Source organism: Phyllobates terribilis, unplaced genomic scaffold, assembly GCF_046119375.1.
Source record: "Phyllobates terribilis strain yellow unplaced genomic scaffold, ASM4611937v1 Scaffold_11__3_contigs__length_659146591, whole genome shotgun sequence".
Taxonomy (NCBI): Eukaryota; Metazoa; Chordata; class Amphibia; order Anura; family Dendrobatidae; genus Phyllobates; species Phyllobates terribilis.
Window position 1 is genome coordinate 575961926 of NW_027362771.1, and position 26947 is coordinate 575988872.

At 45.1% G+C, this 26947-nt stretch overlaps 1 protein-coding gene, 1 long non-coding RNA gene, 3 other non-coding genes and 1 pseudogene across 10 annotated transcripts in view; 1 reads left to right on the top strand and 5 right to left on the bottom strand.

The window, feature by feature from the left end:
* Positions 1 to 1096: 1096 nt before the first annotated feature.
* LOC141166951 (uncharacterized) lies at positions 1097 to 22634 on the bottom strand. 2 transcript variants are annotated; one of them, XR_012251366.1, is made up of 3 exons: positions 22513 to 22634; positions 3173 to 3305; positions 1097 to 3011 (listed from the first exon to the last, which is right to left on the bottom strand). It is a non-coding gene; the product is annotated as an uncharacterized lncRNA (long non-coding RNA). The 2 variants fall into 2 exon arrangements; XR_012251365.1 differs by lacking the exon at positions 22513 to 22634 and adding an exon at positions 22186 to 22313.
* On the bottom strand, positions 4619 to 4784 carry LOC141167862 (U4 spliceosomal RNA; annotated as a pseudogene).
* On the bottom strand, positions 7132 to 7204 carry TRNAK-UUU (transfer RNA lysine (anticodon UUU)). The gene has a single exon. It is a non-coding gene; the product is annotated as a tRNA-Lys (tRNA).
* LOC141168392 (U4 spliceosomal RNA) lies at positions 10261 to 10400 on the bottom strand. Its single transcript, XR_012252129.1, has one exon. It is a non-coding gene; the product is annotated as a U4 spliceosomal RNA (small nuclear RNA).
* LOC141168375 (U4 spliceosomal RNA) lies at positions 21874 to 22013 on the bottom strand. Its single transcript, XR_012252113.1, has one exon. It is a non-coding gene; the product is annotated as a U4 spliceosomal RNA (small nuclear RNA).
* The window catches only part of ATG4D (autophagy related 4D cysteine peptidase), a 32570-nt gene continuing 28120 nt past the window's right edge, over positions 22498 to 26947 (top strand). The window contains exons 1-4 of one of the 5 annotated variants that reach the window (XM_073654182.1): positions 22498 to 22672; positions 24437 to 24629; positions 24815 to 24898; positions 26683 to 26856. In XM_073654182.1, the coding sequence (XP_073510283.1) occupies positions 24446 to 24629; positions 24815 to 24898; positions 26683 to 26856 (442 nt within the window). In that variant the 5' untranslated portion in view covers positions 22498 to 22672; positions 24437 to 24445. The other 4 variants (XM_073654179.1, XM_073654180.1, XM_073654181.1 and 1 more) reach the window with 4 other exon arrangements.

Genomic DNA, 26947 nt, shown 5'->3' on the forward strand with positions numbered 1-26947 from the left:
TGACATGTGATCAACTAAAGAACAAGAAAGATTTAGGACCTCCCCTATAGAGAAATGGAAAATAGTTTGGAGGACTTGCATGTCCTTTTTTATTTATTTATTTATTATGAGAAAATCATAAAAGATCCCGTTTTTTAACCATGCTGTGACTTTCTGCTGAGGGAGAGGGAGAGAGCTGCCCTATTCAGAGTCTGTAATAAGACCTGCTGACAAAAGTGTTGAAGATACAGTCTAATGTGAATTAACAATGAAAAAAAGTTAATTTCACAAATGGCTTGTATTTTCTTAATACAAACTTTTTTTGTGTTTACAGCTCCTTTAAAGGGAATCTGTCATCAGGTTTTTGCCACCTAATCTGAGAGCAGCATAATGTAGGGTTAGAGGCACTGATTCCAGTAATGTGTCACTTACTGGGCTGCTTAGTGTTGTTTTGATAAAATCAATGATTTGGCAGAATGTAATTATCACTAGATGACTAGTAAGTTCTGTAGGACCCCACCCCCATCACTGATCAGTAGATTTCTGTGTACACTGAGCATGGGCAGAAAGCTGCCAATCAGTGGTGTGGGCGGGGCTATACAGAGCGCAGCATTCAGAGAGCTGCTAGATCTGCAGCAGATAAAACGGTGATTTTCTCAAAATGACAACAAGCAGCTGAAAAAGTGACACATCGCTGGAATCAGGGTATCTGCCCCTATATTGTTCTGCTCTCAGATGAGGCAGCACAATTAATATTGTGCCAAATTAATTTCCCGTGAACTATCACGTGATAGATCACAGGGGATCATGTGACATGTCACGTGATAAATCAGGTGGGGGGGGCCCGCGCCTTCTAATCTGCCCGGGGCCCTTGCTACTCTTAATCCACCCCTGATTGGAGGGGTTGAGTGGAGAATGCCATAAGGGACTTTTAACCCTCCGTCAGGGGCAATATGTTTCATAACGAGTTTAGGGGCACAGGCTAGAAAATTGGCTATATTTTCCTTTTTTTTTTAATTTCAATGCTCTAAAAGTGATCAGTTACCTTAATAGGAATGTAATAAATGAGAATCCACATAATCAGGTGGAAAAAAAAATGTTTACTAACCAGAAAAGTAATATGTTTCAAAGTGCACACATTTTGCTACTTGCAAAACAAACCCGACAGTTTTCTTCAAAAACTATTAGTAAACATAAAATTTAGATAAGCAAAATAAATTATAAGGTTGCTGAAATAGTACTGTACTCAAAATCAGTTACTATCAGATGTTAGCGGTTCACCTGTAAAAGTACACTTGCAGAGCAATGAGCATGATTTGCAGATCATTTCTGCATGAGACAGTCAAATAGCATTTTTGCAATTTTTCCATGCATAATTTGAGAGTCTCCTGAGTCCTGTGCAGGTGTTGCATCTCTGTCTTTTGGGTGGTGGGGGAGCTGGTGATTCTTCGCGTTCATGTTCTGTGCGAAATTTTCTCAGCCGCATTTGCATGCTAGAGGGTATTCCAATTGTTTTCACACTTCTTCTGCGAAGCTCTGCAATGACCAGTTCATGAGCCAATGATTTAGATAGAGTCTTCTACGCTGTGATCCCAGCTGGTTTCCTATGTAAATAACGAGAGAATTTATTCCTGCCTCATTTAGCATAGTGAAAAAAATTACCATTGGCCAGCGCCTGGCATTTCTACACACGCTGAGAGTAGCACACATCTGATCTGCAGGGTCTACACCACCCTTGGTTTCGTTGTAAAACGTTATCATTTCCGGCTTATTTTGTGCTTCAGACCGAGGATCGATCACATCATCATCATCATGAAGAGAGGATACAAGAATAACATTTTAGTTCTTGCGTGGGACATAGGACACTAAAACTTTCCCATCACTAAATCCAAACATACTGTGGTATTGTTCTCTCCCTTTCACATTGATAAACTGTGGCGGCAATTGTGTTTTATTTTTTCGCACAGCACCCACATATGATATATTTTTGGATTTCAAAAAATCAATCAAACCCACATCAGTAAACCAGTTATCTGCAGTTATATTCCTCCCCGAACCATACAAAGGCTCAGCCATTCGCTTTCCCACCTCACTCGGTGTGTTGCTTACACAATATGGACCTGCTGGCTGTTTCCCCGCATAAACTTCCATATTGTAGGTAGAAGTAATCCTGGAGTCAGCAAGGGAAACATTTTTTAGCCCATATTTGTTTGGTTTAGATGGGATATATTGCCGAAAGCCACATCTACCACGAAATCCCGGGAGCATTTCATCAATAGTGACATTTTGACCTAGACAATAGCTTTTTTGACAGGTTTGGACAAATTTTTCAAATATCTCCCGAATTTTTTTCGCTCAGTTCTGGTACTTCTGTCGTCAAAACAAGGACACCGCATTATAATTTTGAATCTCTTTCTATTCATTACCAAGGAAAATTTCTCAATGCCGTCCCCATCTCTACCCCAGAGCTCCTCCAAACTCTGTCGGTTTGCCCTATAGGCGCCTGCAAGATATAGCAAACCAATAAACGCCCTCAGTTCAATTACATCAATAGGGTTGACATCTCGCTTTCTAATGAAACTGTCCCTTATGGTGTCCATGTACTGATTTGTATATGTCACAATTGTGACCAGAATGTCATCAGTGAATAAACAGTTCCAGCATTCCATTTCATTTTTAGCATTCCATTCCTTGCAGTTCCTATGACACCTGGAAGGTGGCTCAAAATGTTATGCGAGCGTGTGTGAGAACGTTTAGGGGGTGGCTTTTTTATCCATTTTGTTGTTTTATCTTTGCCCAAATAATTTGTTTCTATGTCTTGAGCATCCTCCGCACTCTCTCCATCTTGATCTGTATCAGACACATCTGGACATTCTTCCACATCATCTTCTGAATCAATGTCACTTTCTTCCCCTAAATCTTCTAGCTGTAAGGGGTCTGTCTCATCATCATCAAGCAGTATATTTTGCACTTGCTCAACATGAAGGGCATTTGACAAGTCAAATATTCTCCTCGCCATTTCAGAAGAAAAGCTGAAGCAAGAGAGAGAATATGTGTTAGGGCGCCATGTGCCTGAGAAGCACACTCTTATTTCTAACAAAACCTTCTATGACAAATCCACAAATTTAGCACTAGCTATTCATAAAACAAGCTAAAAAAACAATTGGGATGAATAAAAACAGCAAATACTAACCGTCAAAGGTGTGACGCATTCAGGGGCTGATATCTGATCTCCTGAAGCTCTGCAGCACAAGAGGCTTCTCAGGTTTCACACAGCCTTTAAAGTTAGGAAGGTACTGGGAGGAGGGTGTTTCCCAGACAAACCACTGAAAATAGAGAAATGAAACTGAGTGAGCTGCGCCTGTCAGATCAGATGCCCCTGACGGAGGGTTAATTAATTGGTGGTGGTGGGAGGATGCTATCAGGTTAGCAAAGCCCACTAGGGGTACAAGAATCCAATGAATTTAAGTAGGGGTAAGCCGGATCAGATTTCGTAAATAAAATCTCACTTTTAATATTCAAGATTAAAATATGGGTACCAATATCTCACAATGACATATACAGATATTAAAGTGACAAAGTGAACTTGTCCTCAATTATAAAATAGTTGGATCTTACCATTAGAAGTTTTCAATCAGCAAAAACATCACACAGGAGGGAGAAAAGGGAAATAAAGTCAGACAGGTAAAGCTACGTTCCCTGTCGTGCCCAATGCAATATCTCCCCGTCCTGACAAGGACAGTGCCCGAGTGCGACCTATCCCTCTAATAATGTCCTTGTACAAACCCTCCATACGCATTTCATCAACCTGTAACGGGAGACTCCTCAGGGGAGAAGAATGTATATAAAGGCAATAGATTATGTAACAGTATCACAGCCCCTTTATGTGGCAGAGTGCTGACAGAGTGCTGACAATAGCAGAGTGCTCACAGAGTGCTGACAGAATGCTAACAAGAGTGCTGACAGAGTGCTGACAGAGCGCTGACAAGAGTGCTGACAGAGTGCTGACAGAGTGCTGACAAGAGTGCTGACAGAGTGCTGACAATAGTGCTGACAAGAGTGCTGATAGAGTGCTGACAGAGTGCTGACAGAATGCTGACAGAGTGCTGACAAGAGTGCTGTGCAGCACATGGAGCAAATGCTTCATAATCTATTCCCTTTATATACATTCATCTCCCCTGAGGAGCCCCCATTACAGGACACCATCAGGGACTTATAATGATAACAACTAATAATAGTGAATGAATAGCACTGTATCATAGACACATAATAGTATCACATAGTGACTGAATATCGCTATACCATGAACATAATATAACAGCAAAAAGTTTTTGAATACCGCCAAACCATGAAAATATAGAAACACCAAACAATGACTTTATTACCGCCATACCATGACCACATAATAATAAAAACAACTAAAGCATGACTCCATATGGAGAAATCTCCGGGGAAGCAGCTGACTAGATAGTAATCCTGTAATTGATCCCGCACGTTTCTTTGCTGATTCTCTTGTCCTCAGGGAAGTGAAATGTTACTTATAATTCTCAGCCCCACATGTAACATACGGCTCCAATACAACTGTATACACGTAACTATCTCCAATAAACACCTCTTCTAACATTAACCACCTATTCAGTCTCCTGGGAGACTGTCAAAAATTGTCATGCTGACTGTACTACGAGCCCTCATGGCGGGGTATTGGGAAAAGTTTTCAACTAGGGGTATTGGGAAAAGTTTTCAACTAGCAATAATCACGCCTCGGATAAACCTCATGGGCTATGATACTGCCACTGCGCAAAGCTGGAGGCCATCTGTGAGGAGCTGCGGCCTCCGGATCTGGGGCTCTGTCTACACTGAGGAGAGACAAAGTCATTAGGGGGCTGTGGGAGCAAAGGATTCTGGGAGTGGATATGCTAATAACACCCCTCCCCTAAGTCTGTAATGGCAGAAAGAAAAGCTCCCCAGGCTGGGGGAGGGGAGGGGGTTTATGCACTGATATAATACCGTTATACCATGAGCGCAGAATAACACAAAGTAGTGACTAAATACCAACTTACCATGATCTCATAATAATGCCAGATAGTGAGAGAATACTATCTCTGGGCTCGGCCTCTCCGATCATTTATAGACACCCGCATCCTGTGTAATACCAGGTCCATCAGGTGGTCGAAAAGGGATGTTGTAATCTGTGGCCCTATAGAGGCCACAATGTAAGGAACTGTACAGGTGACCTAGTTGTGGCGCCATCAGAGGAGATCACCGCTAGTCCTCCATGCTGAGCCTCCTCCCATAATATTAGGCCTGTTGTGCTGTATATTATATTATATCACCTATATATCATGGAGTCATTTCAACATTTTTTATTCAATTTTATTAAAAGTTTCAGCCTGAAAAGGTACTCGAACCCTGAACTAAAGATTTAGGACTATTTCAGGCTGGATATAACTCGCTTCCATTAGCCTCTGAGCACTTCCAAAGAGTGAATGCAACCACGGTCTCTTATAAGAAGGTGCATAGACAGGTTTTTTTAAGCCCTTTTACAATGTAACCACTGCAGCCAATCACTAGCCACAGCAGTAACCAATGTGACTGGAGACTGACAGTAGTGATCACACTTCTGTACGGCCAAAATAGGATGTACAGAGATGGGCTGTTTCCTATTTATGGAGGCGAATATTAAGCAATTGCAGGTTTAAGTCCCCTAAGGGGACTGATAAAAATAAGATCATGCCCATCTGTGCGTCCAGAATAGGATGTACAGAGGCTGCCTGTATAGAGGTGAGTATTAAGCAATCGCAGGTCCAAGTCCCCAAAGGGGACTGATAAAAATAAAATCACTCCCCTTTTACCAATATGTAAAAAAATTAGCACATTGGGTATTGCTGGGTTTCTAAATATCTGAACTAATAAAATATTTTTATCCCAAATGCTACAAGCCGAAACCGAAGTAAAAAAAAATCTAAATGGCAGAATTGCAGGGGAGGTTGGGGGAGGGGTCATGTCACCTCCCAAAATAAAGTGGAATTAAAACAGATACGAAAGTCATATGGACCCCAAAATGGTACAATATAGACTACACCTCGCCCCGAAAAAAACAAGACCTCGTACAACTCTAACAACCCAAAAAATAAAAGTTATGGCTCTCAGAATATGATGGCTGAAACAAGATATTTTTATTTAAAGCAGTTTGATTTTTTTTTTTTACAGTAAAACAACTATATAAAATGTGACATCACGATGATCGCACTGACAAGTAGAAGAAAGTTATCAGGTCATTTTTACAGCAACTTGAACGCCAAAAAATCAAAACTCAAATAACAATGGGGGAATCAAAACTTTTTCATTACTTGGAATTTTTCCCACTATTCAGTATATTTTATGGCAAAATGAATGCTATCATACAACACTAAATCTCGTCCCGCAAGAGATGAGCTCTCATACAGCAACGCGGATGGAGAAATAAAAATGTTGTGGCTTTTAGAAAACAGAGAGAAAAAAAAATAGATTGGCCACTTCTTTCATCGTCAGCCTGCAGACAAGTCAGATCTCCCACCTCCACAAAATAGGAAAGCACATCTATTATAACCACATGATTCAGTCTCAAAAATGCAACTACTAGTTTATAGCAATTTTTCGGAGTTACAAAAAACAGCGCCACCCCTGTGAACAGGTTGTTTGTGGTATTGCAGCTAGGCCCTATTCTCTTCAATAGAGCTGAGCAGTAATACCAGACTTAATCGGGTTTTTGCACCATCCAGAAATTTCTAGACAGTTCTTTATGGGTTTTCAATGTGTCCATAAACCATGTTCTCTGTTTGTGACTTTCGAAAAGTTGTTCAGAAAAAAAATAAAAATCAGGCTGGCGGCTCCGGACACAACTCTGGACTAGTGTGGAACAGACATTTTTTTCTAATCCTTGCCAAAAACTGACCAATGTGACTTCTGACTAATTAACGAATCAGCCTCGGGTTATTTATACTTACCCGAAATCTGTATAAAGCCGGGTCTTCCCCAAGGTGATCCAAAAAGGGACGGTGTAATCTGTGGCCTATGGATGCCACAATATGGGAAACTGTGCAGGTGACCTTACATACATATCATGCAGTTGTTTGAAAAAAAATGTCATGAAATTTTATTAAATAACAACTCTGCCCAAACAGGGACTTGAACCCTGGACCCTCAGATTAAAAGTCTGATGCTCTACTGACTGAGCTATCCACGCTCTGTGGAAAACATAGGAGTGGTAAGATTTCAGTGTGGAACTAACAACAACTAACACCTTGTATTATATGAATACATTATTTCTTGCACCTGGGAAGTATGAAGGGATCTATACTGATACCATATATTACATGCACGCTCACTGAAGCCCATAGGATGAATGCCTCCTTGGACCTGCCAGGGTCAGTCACAGAGGTTATGTTCCCTCTGTAAGTGACCTAAGGCTGCACACCATAACTACTGATGTGCACAGCTCCCGCCTGCTTTGTGTGCCCCCTATGACTGATCCTGAGTAGCAGGAAACATCCGATGTTCAAGGGGTCACCTACGCAGTCACACAGTAATACCATTTGGAGCCACAAGGCCGAGCGCCATCTCTGCACAGTTCCCCGTCACTTCCGCTCGGACCATACACATAACATGAGAGCAACAAGAGCCTGTACTATGTGCAAAAAGAGCCTGTACTATGTGCAACAAGAGCCTGTACTATGTGCAACAAGAGCCTGTACTATGTGCAACAAGAGCCTGTACTATGTGCAACAAGACCAACATAATGGAACGCCAACATGGCAGCAACATAAAGAAAATGCATAATATTTAGTCTGTCTCTTATAAGAAGGTGTGTAGACAGTTTTGTTTAACCATTTTACAATGTAACCGCTGCAGATAATCACTAGCCATAGCAGTGACCAATGTGATCATAGACTGGCTGCAGTGATCCCACATCTGTACGGCCTAATAGGATGTACAGTGACTGGCTGTTTATGAAGTATGGAGGCGAGTATTTTTTCAACTTTTTAAAGGGTTTTTCTATTATTAAGTTTTTTATCTCCGTAGGCTCGCCCAGTGAACATAATAATAAACTGTGTTTTCCTCACCCCCCGATACTTCCGAGCTGCCTGTCTGTCATTGCTTCCCGTCCTGTCAAGAGGCTGCAGCAGTGATGCCACAACTTGTGACCACTACAGCCAATCACTGAGGTCGGCATCAGTCTGGTGATTGGCTGCAGTGGTCACGTTCTGTAGTTGTGATGTCTCGCCAGCAACTTGTCAACAAAGACCAGAGGAAGCGACAGGAAGGCAGCGCTGGATATTAGGAAGTCTGGTGACATAGAGACGTTTATCCTCGGAAACACTTTGAAGATTTCTGTCCTGGACAACCCCTTTAAGGTGATTAGACCGGATCATAGTCAGCTGAAAGGCTCCATGTACATCGAAAGAGACCACGCCTCTCTCCCTGTGGGGTCTGTCCTCTAACTTAGGTTGGGTCTGTGATTCCCCTTCCCCCATCACTTGCGGTTTTGTTTTTTTATCACACACTTTTAGTGTTTTTCTTAATTTATTTATTTTTTCTGTAGAAAAGTCTGTGTGACCCCAGAAAGAAACAGTTGCTATGAAAGTCTTTGGTGTCCATAGCAACCAATCACAGAGCAGCTTTCATTTTACCAGAGCTGTGTAAGAAATGAAATCCGGACCGTGATTGGTTGCTATGGGAAACAAAGACAACCACCGGAGCAAGCTCTGATCGCTGCTGTTCAACCCTCTGACAATGTCTGACAGCGGCATGTAAATGGTCGTGATTTGTCTGCACCCATCTCGACCCCCCAAATTCCCACCCACTCCTGCAATGTGATTGCATGGTGCCGATGGGTTACCATGACAGCCGGGGGTCTAGTGAAGGCCCCTGTCACTGCTATGTTTGTACATACAAGTACAGAAAACTTCACCTAATAAATACTATTCATTGTCCAAAAAAAACTAAAGTGCTTTACAAACATGTACTGTATTAGAAATCATGGCTGCTTTCTTCCAAAAACAGCACCACTCCGGTTCACAGGTTGTGTGTGGTATTGCAACTGAGCTCCATTTACTAAAATAAAGCTGAGCAGTAATTCCAGACACGACCCGTCCATAACGGCGGAGCTCCGTCCAGAGGAAAGGTTTATCTAAGACCGGTTTCACAAATCTGCGGTCCACAGTCTGGGTGCGATCCATGATGTACGGAGCGGCTGCGGGTCTCTTATATCAGGCAATCGCAGGGTTAAACCCTGAAGGGACTGAAAAAAAATCAAAGACATTTAAAGAAAAAAATTAAAATTATATATATATTGAATAAATATATTTAAATAAATCGTATTTTCTCAGTTTAAGAAGAAAAAAATAGATATACATATCATATCTATATTTAAATACATATTATATATATATCATTTTATATACATATATTTAAATATATATTATAATATTTAAAGAAAAAATAAAAATTATGTGCATACATATATATATATAATCTTTAACATTTTTTAGATTTTTCAAAAAATGTTCATATCTAATATTTATAATATTTAAAGAAGAAATAAAAATATATTTATATATACATATATATCCAAAAAAGACAAAGGCAGCAGCACTCCATTGTTCAATATAGGGTGAACTTTTTCAAGCTGGAAAAAGTTTCACATTTTGAACGAAACGTTGCCCTGACGTGATGGGTCAATAAATCCCCCTATATTGGACTATGGAGCGCTGCCTTTGTCTTTGCTGGACGTCTTGAGGTTTGGTTTTGCCTGTAAGGCGTATTTAGCACCCAACTGTTATATATATATATATACACACACACACATATGTACAGTATATATAGAATTTTTTCATGTATTGTTTTACATTTTCTGATATGTATATATATATACACATATACTATCAGTACTATTTTGGGGTCTATATGACTTTTTTATCTCTTATTATTCCATCATATTTTGGGAGGTGACCAAAAAAATCCCAGAGAATTTGCCATTTACACTTTCTTCTGTTTTGGTGTACGCCGTATATAATAAATAGTATTTTATATATGTACCCAGCGATAACAAATGTGTTAATTTTTTATTTATTTTTGGAAAAGTGGGTGTTTGATCTTTATACTCACAGATATATATATATAATTCTTCCTGCATGGAACAAGTTCTCATTGGCATAGAAATATACCTGAAATGTTATAATTTCTAGAATATTGATCCTACAGCACATGGACGATTCAGATCTATCTCAACCACCTATTCAGTCTCCTGGGAGACTGTCAAAAATTGCCATGCTGACTGTATTACGAGCCCTCATGGCGGGTTATTGGGAAAAGTTTTCAACTAGTAATAATCACGCCTCAGATAAACCTCATGGGCTATGATACTGCCACTGCGCAAAGCTGGAGACCATCTGTGAGGAGCTGCGGCCTCCGGATCTGGGGCTCTGTCTACACTGAGGAGAGACAAAGTCATTAGGGGGCTGTGGGAGCAAAGGATTCTGGGAGTGGATATGCTAATAAACCCCTCCCTTAAGAAGAATTGGTAGCAGGGAGGATGGAGAACATTTTTCCAGCGATGTTGCTGTGTGGGGCCACATTTCGTTATAATTTGTGCCGAGCTGTAGGAGCTTTTAACGGTACCTTTTTAGGGTACGTATGATGTTACAGTCGCTTTTTATATGCAGGAACCAAAAATTCTATTTTATTATTTTTTTGTTACTGTTTCTTTACATTTTACACTATTTGGTGTAAAATAATTGCGTATTTCCATAGATCTAAGGTTTATGGGCCCAGAAAAATAGTAGTTTTATTTCTAGGTAGTGGAGGGAGATAATGCAACAGATGTCTTAGAGAGAAATTGTAAAATCCATAAAGATATCTCCAGACATGGGACATATCACCCTCACATTGAACATATGGGATTAATTATAACTGGGGAAGTGAGAAAGAGCTGAACATTGAAGTAGGGACTTCCTGCTGTGAGCAGGTAATTACATTAAGGCCATGTCCCCACTATCAGTATTTGGTCAGTATTCGGTCAGTACTTTTTCTCAGGAGTGGGAGACAAAACCAGGAGTGGGTGATAAATGCAGAATTTATGCACTTATTTCTATTATACCTTTTCTCTGATTGTTCCTCACCTGGTTTTGGCTCCTACTCCTGAGAAAAAATACTGACTAAATACTGATAGTGGGATCGTGGCCTTAGGGATCTGATGGGAACCAGCCAACAAACTTAGGATTCTTATGCTCAGAGGCAGAGAAGTATAGGGGCTTCCTCTGTTCATGGAATTATCTCAGACACTCAGGAGCCAGTGGTCAGTGATGAATATTGGGGTTGCATCAATCCAATATTTATGGGAGAAATATTTTCAGCGCTGTAGCGAAAGGACAACCATAATGCATTCACTCACATCATGGTAAGGCCATCCGAACCCCTCCAACTTAATATCATTCCGATGGATGATGCTATCTGTGCCATGTTTCATCTCTATAGAAAGGTAAAATCGTGATAGAAAACACAATAATATCTCCCACCTGGGACCTCCAGGGGCAAAGATATGCTGAAAGTTGGAAATCTCGTAAACTTCTAAAAGACCTAGCACATCCCATGACAGGCCCCCATATAAGCTCACTGAGGGGAGGCATGTGCGGGTAACCTTGATCTAATAAAAAGCAAAGTTTGGGTTTTTGGTATTTGTCAGTTCTGGAAGACACAGTACTCTGTGTTTCTGTCTATTGCTCTAAGGAATACTTTCTTCCACTAAGCTCTGATTCATTTCCATGATTAGGTTTAGTACTTTTCTCTTATTATCCCTTTTATTTTATGTAATTGAATATATACCATATTGTTTTGTTCCCCTTTTGTATCATCTTTGTATATTTTTATAAACACTGCCTACCTTTCTGGATTTATATATTTTATTAACTATATAAAATTTAATATCGCTGTTCCTCTGGCTCTGTAAACCGCAACCCTGAAGCCATACGCTATCTGTAAAGGGTGTCTAATCAGAGGTGGTGGCAGCGAGCAGTGGTTCCCTTTTGTTATTGTGGAGCTGGCAGTGACCATACGGGGGGTATATATATATATATATATATATACATATACATATATTCCATGCGTTTGAATTGGAGGTGCATATACCGTACACTCACTGTGAGTTGCTCAATAACCGGCCTTGTAGTAGAGGCAGCTGGGGCCTCGTCCATCACTCGTCAGTCTATTGTGTAATTGTCCTGACCATAAGAGGCAGCTGAGTTGCATCCCCTGACATCTGGTGGCAGTGATCGAATCTGTATGGTCTCCCAGAGAAATAACAACATGTGTGGTGATAATCACAACTTGAGAATGGGATCGCTAGGAGCACAAATATGGCGACAACACAGAATCATGAGCACAAATATGGCGGCATCAGACACAAGAGTACAAAGATGGAGGCCACACAGTATTATCAGGAGTACAAACATGGCGGCACCAGAGCCACCACAAGAGTACAAAGATGGCAGCTGCACAGTATTATCAGGAGTACAAAGATGGCGGCACCAGACACACCACAAGAGTACAAAGATGGCGGCCACACTGTATTATCAGGAGTACAAAGATTGCGGCACCAGAGCTACCACAAGAGTACAAAGATGGCGGCACCAGAGCTACCACAAGAGTGCAAAGATGGCGGCCGCACAGTATTATCAGGAGTACAAAGATGGCGGCATCAGAGCCACCACAAGAGTACAAAGATGGCGACACCAGAGCCACCACAAGAGTACAAAGATGACGGCCGCACAGTATTATCAGGAGTACAAAGATGGCGGCATCAGAGCCACCACAAGAGTACAAAGATGGCGGCACCAGAGCTACCACAAGAGGGCAAAGATGGCGGCACCAGAGCCACCACAATAGTACAAAGATAGCGGCCGCACAGTATTATCAGGAGTACAAAGATGGCGGCACCAGAGCTACCACAAGAGTACAAAGATGGCGGCACCAGAGCTACCACAAGAGTACAAAGATGGCGGCACCAGAGCTACCACAAGAGTACAAAGATGACGGCACCAGAGCTACCACAAGAGTACAAAGATGGCGGCCGCACAGTATTATCAGGAGTACAAAGATGGCGGCACCAGAGCTACCATAAGAGTACAAAGATGGCGGCACCAGAGCTACCACAAGAGTACAAAGATGGCGGCACCAGAGCTACCACAAGAGTACAAAGATGGCGGCACCAGAGCTACCACAAGAGTACAAAGATGACGGCACCAGAGCTACCACAAGAGTACAAAGATGACGGCACCAGAGCTACCACAAGAGTACAAAGATGGCGGCCGCACAGTATTATCAGGAGTACAAAGATGGCGGCACCAGAGCTACCACAAGAGTACAAAGATGGCGGCACCAGAGCTACCACAAGAGTACAAAGATGGCGGCACCAGAGCTACCACAAGAGTACAAAGATGGCGGCACCAGAGCTACCACAAGAGTACAAAGATGACGGCACCAGAGCTACCACAAGAGTACAAAGATGGCGGCACCAGAGCTACCACATGAGTACAAAGATGGCGGCACCAGAGCTACCACAAGAGTACAAAGATGACGGCACCAGAGCTACCACAAGAGTGCAAAGATGACGGCACCAGAGCTACCACAAGAGTACAAAGATTGCGGCACCAGAGCTACCACAAGAGTACAAAGATGGCGGCACCAGAGCTACCACAAGAGTGCAAAGATGGCGGCTGCACAGTATTATCAGGAGTACAAAGATGGCGGCATCAGAGCCACCACAAGAGTACAAAGATGGCGGCACCAGAGCCACCACAAGAGTACAAAGATGACGGCCGCACAGTATTATCAGGAGTACAAAGATGGCGGCATCAGAGCCACCACAAGAGTACAAAGATGGCGGCACCAGAGCTACCACAAGAGTGCAAAGATGGCGGCACCAGAGCCACCACAATAGTACAAAGATAGCGGCCGCACAGTATTATCAGGAGTACAAAGATGGCGGCACCAGAGCTACCACAAGAGTACAAAGATGGCGGCACCAGAGCTACCACAAGAGTACAAAGATGGCGGCACCAGAGCTACCACAAGAGTACAAAGATGGCGGCACCAGAGCTACCACAAGAGTACAAAGATGACGGCACCAGAGCTACCACAAGAGTACAAAGATGGCGGCCGCACAGTATTATCAGGAGTACAAAGATGGCGGCACCAGAGCTACCACAAGAGTACAAAGATGGCGGCACCAGAGCTACCACAAGAGTACAAAGATGGCGGCACCAGAGCTACCACAAGAGTACAAAGATGGCGGCACCAGAGCTACCACAAGAGTACAAAGATGACGGCACCAGAGCTACCACAAGAGTACAAAGATGGCGGCACCAGAGCTACCACAAGAGTACAAAGATGGCGGCACCAGAGCTACCACAAGAGTACAAAGATGACGGCACCAGAGCTACCACAAGAGTGCAAAGATGACGGCACCAGAGCTACCACAAGAGTACAAAGATGACGGCCGCACAGTATTATCAGGAGTACAAAGATGGCGGCACCAGAGCTACCACAAGAGTGCAAAGATGGCGGCACCAGAGCTACCACAAGAGTAGAAAGATGGCGGCACCAGAGCTACCACAAGAGTACAAAGATGGCGGCACCAGAGCTACCACAAGAGTGCAAAGATGACGGCACCAGAGCTACCACAAGAGTACAAAGATGGCGGCCGCACAGTATTATCAGGAGTACAAAGATGGCGGCCGCACAGTATTATCTGGAGTACAAAGATGGCAGCATCAGAGCCACCACAAGAGTACAAAGATGGCGGCAGCACAGTATTATCAGGAGTACAAAGATGGCGGCACCAGACACACCACAAGAGTACAAAGATAGCGGCCGCACAGTATTATCAGGAGTACAAAGATGGCGGCATCAGAGCCACCACAAGAGTACAAAGATGGCGGCACCAGAGCTACCACAAGAGTACAAAGATGGCGGCACCAGAGCTACCACAAGAGTGCAAAGATGGCGGCACCAGAGCTACCACAAGAGTACAAAGATGACGGCCGCACAGTATTATCAGGAGTACAAAGATGGCAGCATCAGAGCAACCACAAGAGTACAAAGATGGCAGCCGAACAGTATTATCAGGAGTACAAAGATGGCGGCCGCACAGTATTATAAGGAGTACAAAGACGGCAGCATCAGAGCCACCACAAGAGTACAAAGATGGCGGCCGCACAGTATTATCAGGAGTACAAAGATGGCGGCACCAGACACACCACAAGAGTACAAAGATAGCGGCCGCACAGTATTATCAGGAGTACAAAGATGGCGGCATCAGAGCCACCACAAGAGTACAAAGATGGCGGCACCAGAGCTACCACAAGAGTGCAAAGATGGCGGCACCAGAGCTACCACAAGAGTACAAAGATGACGGCCGCACAGTATTATCAGGAGTACAAAGATGGCAGCATCAGAGCCACCACACGAGTACAAAGATAGCAGCCGCACAGTATTATCAGGAGTACAAAGATGGCGGCACCAGAGCTACAACAAGAGTACAAAGATGGCGGCACCAGAGCTACCACAAGAGTACAAAGATGACGGCACCAGAGCTACCACAAGAGTGCAAAGATGACGGCACCAGAGCTACCACAAGAGTGCAAAGATTGCGGCACCAGAGCTACCACAAGAGTACAAAGATGGCGGCACCAGAGCTACCACAAGAGTGCAAAGATGGCGGCTGCACAGTATTATCAGGAGTACAAAGATGGCGGCATCAGAGCCACCACAAGAGTACAAAGATGGCGGCACCAGAGCCACCACAAGAGTACAAAGATGACGGCCGCACAGTATTATCAGGAGTACAAAGATGGCGGCATCAGAGCCACCACAAGAGTACAAAGATGGCGGCACCAGAGCTACCACAAGAGTGCAAAGATGGCGGCACCAGAGCCACCACAATAGTACAAAGATAGCGGCCGCACAGTATTATCAGGAGTACAAAGATGGCGGCACCAGAGCTACCACAAGAGTACAAAGATGGCGGCACCAGAGCTACCACAAGAGTACAAAGATGGCGGCACCAGAGCTACCACAAGAGTACAAAGATGGCGGCACCAGAGCTACCACAAGAGTACAAAGATGACGGCACCAGAACTACCACAAGAGTACAAAGATGGCGGCCGCACAGTATTATCAGGAGTACAAAGATGGCGGCACCAGAGCTACCACAAGAGTACAAAGATGGCGGCACCAGAGCTACCACAAGAGTACAAAGATGGCGGCACCAGAGCTACCACAAGAGTACAAAGATGACGGCACCAGAGCTACCACAAGAGTACAAAGATGGCGGCACCAGAGCTACCACAAGAGTACAAAGATGACGGCCGCACAGTATTTTCAGGAGTACAAAGATGGCGGCACCAGACACACCACAAGAGTACAAAGATAGCGGCCGCACAGTATTATCAGGAGTACAAAGATGGCGGCACCAGACACACCCCAAGAGTACAAAGATAGCGGCCGCACAGTATTATCAGGAGTACAAAGATGGCGGCATCAGAGCCACCATAAGAGTACAAAGATGGCGGCAGCACAGTATTATCAGGAGTACAAACATTGCGGCACCAGAGCTACCACAAGAGTACAAAGATGGCGGCACCAGAGCTACCACAAGAGTGCAAAGATGGCGGCACCAGAGCTACCACAAGAGTGCAAAGATGGCGGCCGCACAGTATTATCAGGAGTACAAAGATGGCGTCACCAGACACACCACAAGAGTACAAAGATAGCGGCCGCACAGTATTATCAGGAGTACAAAGATGGCGGCATCAGAGCCACCACAAGAGTACAAAGATGGCGGCACCAGAGCTACCACAAGAGTACAAAGATGGCGGCACCAGAGCTACCACAAGAGTGCAAAGATGACGGCCGCACAGTATTATCAGGAGTACAAAGATGGCGGCACCAGAGCTACCACAAGAGTGCAAAGATGGCGGCACCAGAGCTACCACAAGAGTACAAAGATGGCGGCACCAGAGCTACCACAAGAGTACAAAGATGGCGGCACCAGAGCTACCACAAGAGTGCAAAGATGACGGCACCAGAGCTACCACAAGATTACAAAGATGGCGGCCGCACAGTATTATCAGGAGTACAAAGATGGCGGCCGCACAGTATTATCAGGAGTACAAAGATGGCAGCATCAGAGCCACCACAAGAGTACAAAGATGGCGGCCGCACAGTATTATCAGGAGTACAAAGATGGCGGCACCAGACACACCACAAGAGTACAAAGATAGCGGCCGCACAGTATTATCAGGAGTACAAAGATGGCGGCATCAGAGCCACCACAAGAGTACAAAGATGGCGGCACCAGAGCTACCACAAGAGTACAAAGATGGCGGCACCAGAGCTACCACAAGAGTGCAAAGATGGCGGCACCAGAGCTACCACAAGAGTACAAAGATGACGGCCGCACAGTATTATCAGGAGTACAAAGATGGCAGCATCAGAGCCACCACAAGAGTACAAAGATGGCAGCCGCACAGTATTATCAGGAGTACAAAGATGGCGGCCGCACAGTATTATCAGGAGTACAAAGATGGCGGCACCAGAGCTACCACAAGAGTACAAAGATGGCGGCACCAGAGCTACCACAAGAGTACAAAGATGGCGGCACCAGAGCTACCACAAGAGTACAAAGATGACGGCACCAGAGCTACCACAAGAGTACAAAGATGGCGGCACCAGAGCTACCACAAGAGTACAAAGATGACGGCCGCACAGTATTTTCAGGAGTACAAAGATGGCGGCACCAGACACACCACAAGAGTACAAAGATAGCGGCCGCACAGTATTATCAGGAGTACAAAGATGGCGGCACCAGACACACCCCAAGAGTACAAAGATAGCGGCCGCACAGTATTATCAGGAGTACAAAGATGGCGGCATCAGAGCCACCATAAGAGTACAAAGATGGCGGCAGCACAGTATTATCAGGAGTACAAACATTGCGGCACCAGAGCTACCACAAGAGTACAAAGATGGCGGCACCAGAGCTACCACAAGAGTGCAAAGATGGCGGCACCAGAGCTACCACAAGAGTGCAAAGATGGCGGCCGCACAGTATTATCAGGAGTACAAAGATGGCGGCACCAGACACACCACAAGAGTACAAAGATAGCGGCCGCACAGTATTATCAGGAGTACAAAGATGGCGGCATCAGAGCCACCACAAGAGTACAAAGATGGCGGCACCAGAGCTACCACAAGAGTACAAAGATGGCGGCACCAGAGCTACCACAAGAGTGCAAAGATGACGGCCGCACAGTATTATCAGGAGTACAAAGATGGCGGCACCACAGCTACCACAAGAGTGCAAAGATGGCGGCACCAGAGCTACCACAAGAGTACAAAGATGGCGGCACCAGAGCTACCACAAGAGTACAAAGATGGCGGCACCAGAGCTACCACAAGAGTGCAAAGATGACGGCACCAGAGCTACCACAAGATTACAAAGATGGCGGCCGCACAGTATTATCAGGAGTACAAAGATGGCGGCCGCACAGTATTATCAGGAGTACAAAGATGGCAGCATCAGAGCCACCACAAGAGTACAAAGATGGCGGCCGCACAGTATTATCAGGAGTACAAAGATGGCGGCACCAGACACACCACAAGAGTACAAAGATAGCGGCCGCACAGTATTATCAGGAGTACAAAGATGGCGGCATCAGAGCCACCACAAGAGTACAAAGATGGCGGCACCAGAGCTACCACAAGAGTACAAAGATGGCGGCACCAGAGCTACCACAAGAGTGCAAAGATGGCGGCACCAGAGCTACCACAAGAGTACAAAGATGACGGCCGCACAGTATTATCAGGAGTACAAAGATGGCAGCATCAGAGCCACCACAAGAGTACAAAGATGGCAGCCGCACAGTATTATCAGGAGTACAAAGATGGCGGCCGCACAGTATTATAAGGAGTACAAAGACGGCAGCATCAGAGCCACCACACGAGTACAAAGATAGCAGCCGCACAGTATTATCAGGAGTACAAAGATGGCGGCACCAGAGCTACCACAAGAGTACAAAGATGGCGGCACCAGAGCTACCACAAGAGTACAAAGATGACGGCACCAGAGCTACCACAAGAGTGCAAAGATGACGGCACCAGAGCTACCACAAGAGTGCAAAGATGGCGGCACCAGTGCTACCACAAGAGTACAAAGATGACGTCACCAGAGCTACCACAAGAGTACAAAGATGGCGGCACCAGAGCTACCACAAGAGTGCAAAGATGGCGGCACCAGAGCTACCACAAGAGTGCAAAGATGGCGGCCGCACAGTATTATCAGGAGTACAAAGATGGCGGCACCAGACACACCACAAGAGTACAAAGATAGCGGCCGCACAGTATTATCAGGAGTACAAAGATGGCGGCACCAGACACACCACAAGAGTACAAAGATAGCGGCCGCACAGTATTATCAGGAGTACAAAGATGGCGGCATCAGAGCCACCACAAGAGTACAAAGATGGCGGCACCAGAGCTACCACAAGAGTGCAAAGATGACGGCCGCACAGTATTATCAGGAGTACAAAGATGGCGGCACCAGAGCTACCACAAGAGTGCAAAGATGGCGGCACCAGAGCTACCACAAGAGTACAAAGATGGCGGCACCAGAGCTACCACAAGAGTACAAAGATGGCGGCACCAGAGCTACCACAAGAGTGCAAAGATGACGGCACCAGAGCTACCACAAGAGTACAAAGATGGCGGCCGCACAGTATTATCAGGAGTACAAAGATGGCGGCCGCACAGTATTATCAGGAGTACAAAGATGGCAGCATCAGAGCCACCACAAGAGTACAAAGATGGCGGCCGCACAGTATTATCAGGAGTACAAAGATGGCGGCACCAGACACACCACAAGAGTACAAAGATAGCGGCCGCACAGTATTATCAGGAGTACAAAGATGGCGGCATCAGAGCCACCACAAGAGTACAAAGATGGCGGCACCAGAGCTACCACAAGAGTACAAAGATGGCAGCACCAGAGCTACCACAAGAGTGCAAAGATGGCGGCACCAGAGCTACCACAAGAGTACAAAGATGGCAGCCGCACAGTATTATCAGGAGTAGAAAGATGGCGGCCGCACAGTATTATCAGGAGTACAAAGACGGCAGCACCAGAGCCACCACACGAGTACAAAGATAGCAGCCGCACAGTATTATCAGGAGTACAAAGATGGCGGCACCAGAGCTACCACAAGAGTACAAAGATGGCGGCACCAGAGCTACCACAAGAGTACAAAGATGACGGCACCAGAGCTACCACAAGAGTGCAAAGATGACGGCACCAGAGCTACCACAAGAGTGCAAAGATGGCGGCACCAGTGCTACCACAAGAGTACAAAGATGACGTCACCAGAGCTACCACAAGAGTACAAAGATGGCGGCACCAGAGCTACCACAAGAGTGCAAAGATGGCGGCACCAGAGCTACCACAAGAGTGCAAAGATGGCGGCCGCACAGTATTATCAGGAGTACAAAGATGGCGGCACCAGACACACCACAAGAGTACAAAGATAGCGGCCGCACAGTATTATCAGGAGTACAAAGATGGCGGCACCAGACACACCACAAGAGTACAAAGATAGCGGCCGCACAGTATTATCAGGAGTACAAAGATGGCGGCACCAGACACACCACAAGAGTACAAAGATAGCGGCCGCACAGTATTATCAGGAGTACAAAGATGGCGGCATCAGAGCCACCACAAGAGTACAAAGATGGCGGCACCAGAGCTACCACAAGAGTGCAAAGATGACGGCCGCACAGTATTATCAGGAGTACAAAGATGGCGGCACCAGAGCTACCACAAGAGTGCAAAGATGGCGGCACCAGAGCTACCACAAGAGTACAAAGATGGCGGCACCAGAGCTACCACAAGAGTGCAAAGATGACGGCACCAGAGCTACCACAAGAGTACAAAGATGGCGGCCGCACAGTATTATCAGGAGTACAAAGATGGCGGCCGCACAGTATTATCAGGAGTACAAAGATGGCAGCATCAGAGCCACCACAAGAGTACAAAGATGGCGGCCGCACAGTATTATCAGGAGTACAAAGATGGCGGCACCAGACACACCACAAGAGTACAAAGATAGCGGCCGCACAGTATTATCAGGAGTACAAAGATGGCGGCATCAGAGCCACCACAAGAGTACAAAGATGGCGGCACCAGAGCTACCACAAGAGTACAAAGATGGCAGCACCAGAGCTACCACAAGAGTACAAAGATGGCAGCACCAGAGCTACCACAAGAGTGCAAAGATGGCGGCACCAGAGCTACCACAAGAGTACAAAGATGGCAGCATCAGAGCCACCACAAGAGTACAAAGATGGCAGCCGCACAGTATTATCAGGAGTACAAAGATGGCGGCCGCACAGTATTATAAGGAGTACAAAGATGGCGGCATCAGAGCCACCACAAGAGTACAAAGATGGCGGCACCAGAGCTACCACAAGAGTACAAAGATGGCAGCACCAGAGCTACCACAAGAGTACAAAGATGGCAGCACCAGAGCTACCACAAGAGTGCAAAGATGGCGGCACCAGAGCTACCACAAGAGTACAAAGATGGCAGCATCAGAGCCACCACAAGAGTACAAAGATGGCAGCCGCACAGTATTATCAGGAGTACAAAGATGGCGGCCGCACAGTATTATAAGGAGTACAAAGACGGCAGCATCAGGGCCACCACATTGCACAACTGAAAGCACTAACATGACAAACTCTAACCATAAAGCTCACAGATTGCTATTTGCACACCACCCATCCTTAGTCTGCTCTTTACCACCTATTCAGTCTCCTGGGAGACTGTCAAAAATTGCCATGCTGACTGTATTACGAGCCCTCATGACGGGGTATTGGGAAAAGTTTTCAACTAGCAATAATTACGCCTCGGATAAACCTCATGGGCTATGATACTGCCACTGCGCAAAGCTAACGAACAACACAGCGGAGCTGCGACCACACACCCAGCACACCCCTCACAGCTCATGGAGAGCCGTGTCCGCGCCGTACTGATGTGAAGCGGACAGGATTCTGGGTACGTCTATGCTAATGACGCCGCCACGACGTCCCTTCTCATCTCCCCCTACCCATCTCCTCACTAACCAATCACCGGGACGAGCACGCTCTAATGACATCTCCAGATCGCATGCAAATGAGGAAATGCATGACGGGAGTTATTCTTTTCTATTACTTCCAAGCTCTTGTTCTTCTCATGTCAATAAAGCTAGTTGATATAGAAAAAATAAACAAGAAAACGCTCGCAGGTAACCTTACTTAGAACGCAGCGCTCTGTGTTTTTTGTTAGTAAAGTTAATCGGCTAAAAAAAACTTATGAAATACGGCTTCCGTACAACCCAGTGCGCCCCCTCTGTGTTCTTTGTTAATAAAGTTAATCGGGTAAAAAGAAAATAGGAAATACGGCTTCCATACTACGCAGTGACGTGCGGTCTCGGATGACGTCATTAGCAACCCAGGAAGAAGCGTCCTCCTAGGGTGTGTTACAGTCAGGCTCGGATGGGGGAGCGGAAGTGATACCGGCTGATATGGGCAGGTGATTTCCGGTTAGCTTTCTCTGGGGGAAAGAGATGAGGTAAGATCGAGTGTCTGGGATCGCAGGTCACGTGACTCCGAGTCCATGTACTTCTCACTAGGATGGCTCGTGCGCCCCTGGACTGTTCCATTCTCAGGGGAGGGGGAGGCTGCAGATACAAGGTCGCTTGGCCTTTTTTTCTGGTAATTTTTTTTTTCATCTGTTCATCCAGGACTTTGCCTTTAAATGTCCCATTTCTCACTGTGGCTGTAGGACAGTGCATTATTTCACCATGGTGTGGTCCTTAAAGGGGTTGTCCAGTGTGCAATGACCTTGTAGGATACTTAGCACACGCAGCCGCTACTTCAGGTTTAGGGGGGGACGAGACTCACTGGCATCCTCCTGTGCGAGGAGGGTCCGCGATATGTGCCCAGCAGTTATGGGGGCAGCACCGTAGATCCATTAATGAAGCTTCACTTCCTCCATCCACAGGGAAGGAAACAGCTTAATGATGTCACAGGAGCATATACTCCTCCGCGGTGACGCCTGCTGTCTGGGGCATGTGGTGTGTGCAGCGTTTTCTTTAAAGGGTTAATACCCCGTCGTCACAGATGGACATTGTCGGATAGAGATTATAAATACAAGTCTATCTGCAATTTACTGCTTATTAAAATTTGCAGCCGTTCTGGAGATATTAACTCTCTTCTTTTTGTTTACAGCTCGTCGTTGCCTTGGAGACCGACCACTGCTGCTAGGCAACAGAACAAGTACAGTGCTGGCAGTCTCTTTTCTATTAAGCTTGTAAGCGCTGCTTTGAAATAGGCCAGGATCTCTGGAGCGTGGTTACCTCCTAATCCCGGCCAGCTTCAGCGCAGACAAGCTACGCAGCAGCGGTGGTCGGTCTCCAAGACAACGAGCTGTAAACAAAATGATCACAGTGATTTAAAAAAAAATATATATATACATTTTTTTAGATATAGAAAGAGATATAGAGATGTTAATATATTTATTATTTTTATAACATTTTATACTTTATATGCGTATATTTATATATATTAAAACATTTATATATTTTCATTAACTTTATATATATATATTTATATTTGTTATATTTTTTAACATTTTTTATTTTAGATGTATATATTGATATATAATAGATTTATATATATATATATATATATATATATATATATATATAAACTTATTATAAAACAATATGTATATATTTATTTATTATCTATTTATTTTTCGGTCCTTTCAGGGACTCAGACTTGCAGTTGTCTGATCACTTACACTATGTCCAGTATACAATGAAATAGGCTATGAGCAGCAGGGCCCCGGCTACCATGGTAATCCATTGGTGCCAGTGTGAGCGCCAGCCGTGCAGCATTAAATGGTTAACAGTGGCTTTCAGAGCTCTGCTCCTTCCGTGGGTGTTAGACACAGATGTCGGCTATGTAACATCATGTGTGCAGAGAATGCAGCTCCTGAGGCCCCGCCACACACGGTCATCCCCCACAATGACATACAGTTATGTTATCTAGTGTTAAAGGGGTCTTCCCATCTCAGTAAGTGCTGCGATGCCCGGGGGCGATGAGTGTGCTGGCGATGCCCGGGGGTGAGATCTGTGTGACTTCCATCAATCCGGAGAATGTCAGCTCTCTGCGTCTGCTGCCCAGAGGATCTACAGTGAAGCAGAGCTGCGGCCCCTTACTCCTCAGGGTTGGGGTGCTCGGGGTCACATCCCCTGCGATCCCTCCTCAGTGATATAACAATGATCCCTTTTCTCCCCAGCGCGCCTCCGGTCATGCTCTTCCCCTCCAGACAGGATAAATGAATTCCGTTTCGCCAGCGGCCACTCAGTACGGCAGCCCGGAGGGTCGACGACGCAGGAACCTAGGTGGCCGCCATGATTCTCCTCAGATGGGGTACCAAGGAGCAGGACGAGAACGGGCGACAGATGAGGTGGATAAAATAAAGAGCAAACTGCAGACTGCATGGAACAGTGTGAAGTACGGTAAGAGCCGGCGAGAGGTGCCACCATTGTGTCTGGGAAAGCTGGGTGCCAGCGTCAGAGTGCCCAACTTTCCCTTGTGCTGTCATTGCAGAACAATTGGGGCGGCCAGATTGGTTGTCACCCAACTTTCCGAGAAACTGATATAATAACATTGGCATTTTTGACCTGTAATTTTTCGGTTTCAGGCTGGACAGTGAAGATGAAGACTCAGTTCAGCCGCTCGTCCCCCCTGTATTTGCTGGGCAAACACTACTACTTTGGCTATGAAGGTGAGTGCACAGTAGCCTCCCCTCCCCTACTATCGGGATGTATCAGATAGGAGCCACATCAGAACTTCTTTTGTAGTCACATTATCCCTGGTGGTGTAGAGAACAAGAGGGTGTTAATGACCCGGGTAGGAAAAGAGTTAATATTTAATTTCCTGATGGGCTAGAGTAGAATTTAGGTTAATAGTTGGATTCCTGGTGGGCTAGAGTAGAATTGAGGTTAATAGTTGGATTCCTGGTGGGCTAGGGTTGAAGTGAAATTTAATATCTTGTGTCTAGGTTTGAAGACTGGTTGATATTTCAATCCCTGGTGGTCTAGGGGTTGAAGAAGTTAATTTGTATTAGTCTAGGATAGAAGAGTGGTAATATTTTATTCGCTGCAAGAGAGGGTTAATGACCAGGGTAGGAAAATAGTTAATATTTCATTTCCTGGTCGTCTAGGATAGAATTGAGGTTAATAGTTGAATCCTGATGGGCTAGAGTAGAATTGAGGTTAATAGTTGGATTCCTGGTGGGCTAGAGTAGAATTGAGGTTAATAGTTGGATCCTGGTGGGCTAGAGTAGAATTGAGGTTAATAGTTATATTCCTGGTGGGCTAGAGAAGAATTGAGGTTAATAGTTATAATCCTGGTGGGCTAGAGAAGAATTGAGGTTAATAGTTATATTCCTGGTGGGCTAGAGAAGAATTGAGGTTAATAGTTGGATTCCTGGTGGGATAGAGTAGAATTGAGGTTAATAGTTAGATTCCTGGTGGGCTAGAGAAGAATTGAGGTTAATAGTTGGATTCCTGGTGGGCTAGAGTAGAATTGAGGTTAATAGTTGGATTCCTTGTGGGCTAGAGAGGAATTGAGGTTAATAGTTAGATTCCTGGTGGGCTAGAGAGGAATTGATGTTAATAGTTAGATTCCTGGTGGGCTAGAGAATAATTGAAGGTAATAGTTGGATTCCTGGTGGGCTAGAGTAGAATTTAGGTTAATAGTTGCATTCCTGGTGGGCTAGAGTAGAATTGAGGTTAATAGTTGGATTCCTGGTGGGCTTGAAGTGAAATTTAATGTCTTGTGTCTAGGTTTGTAGACTGGTTGATATTTCAATCCCTGGTGGTCTAGGGGTTGAAGAAGTTAATTTGTATTGGTCTAGGATAGAAGAGTGGTAATATTTTATTCCCTCATGCTCCGTGAATGATGGATAAGAGAATATGTAGCAGTCACAGACTAATATTTTAATCCCTGGTGGTCTAGGGTTAAAGATGGAGTTCAGATTTAGGTTAGAAATGCAATTGATATTTTATTTTTTGTTTGTCTATGGTTTTTATGAGACGGTTAAAGGGAATGTGTCAACGGAAAATGTTTTGCATTGTTTAAAGGGAACCCGAAGGGCCCGATAACGCTATTAGCCTGCAGTTGAAGGGTTAATCTGTAGCGGCACCTGGAAAATAGACGTTATTTCTCCCTGGAGCCTCCGGCTTTCAGTCATAGAGTCGTGAGCGGAGCGATTATAGTCACCGCTCACAGCACTGAGAGCAGCAGTAGGTTAGTGCTTTTTTTCCCTGGTGGTCTAGGGTACTTAGTGGGGTTAATATCCAGTGGTCTGATGGTTTGCTCATCGCGGGGCATCGATGGGTTATCTTGCCCTTTGGAGACCTGATGAAACAATTTATCAGCAATTTGCCCAATCATTAAGGGACGATCAGGGAGAACCGGCTCCACAAGGCCCCCTGACTGCAAACTACAAGAAGCAACAAACACAATAAATGAGATGTGATCCTCACTCATTCCTATTATTCACAGATGACATTGAACGATTCCAGCGGGATTTTGTCTCCAGGGTTTGGCTGACTTACAGACGGGACTTCCCTGCTCTGGAGGGGACGCAGCTGACTACAGACTGCGGATGGGGCTGCATGATCCGGAGCGCGCAGATGATGCTGGCACAGGCTCTACTCGTGCATCTCCTCTGCAGGGGTCAGCATCACCTCCAACTTTACATGCTATGGCAGGAGATGTAATACCGTCCCTATGTAGAAGAATATAACTACTATAATACTGCTCCTAT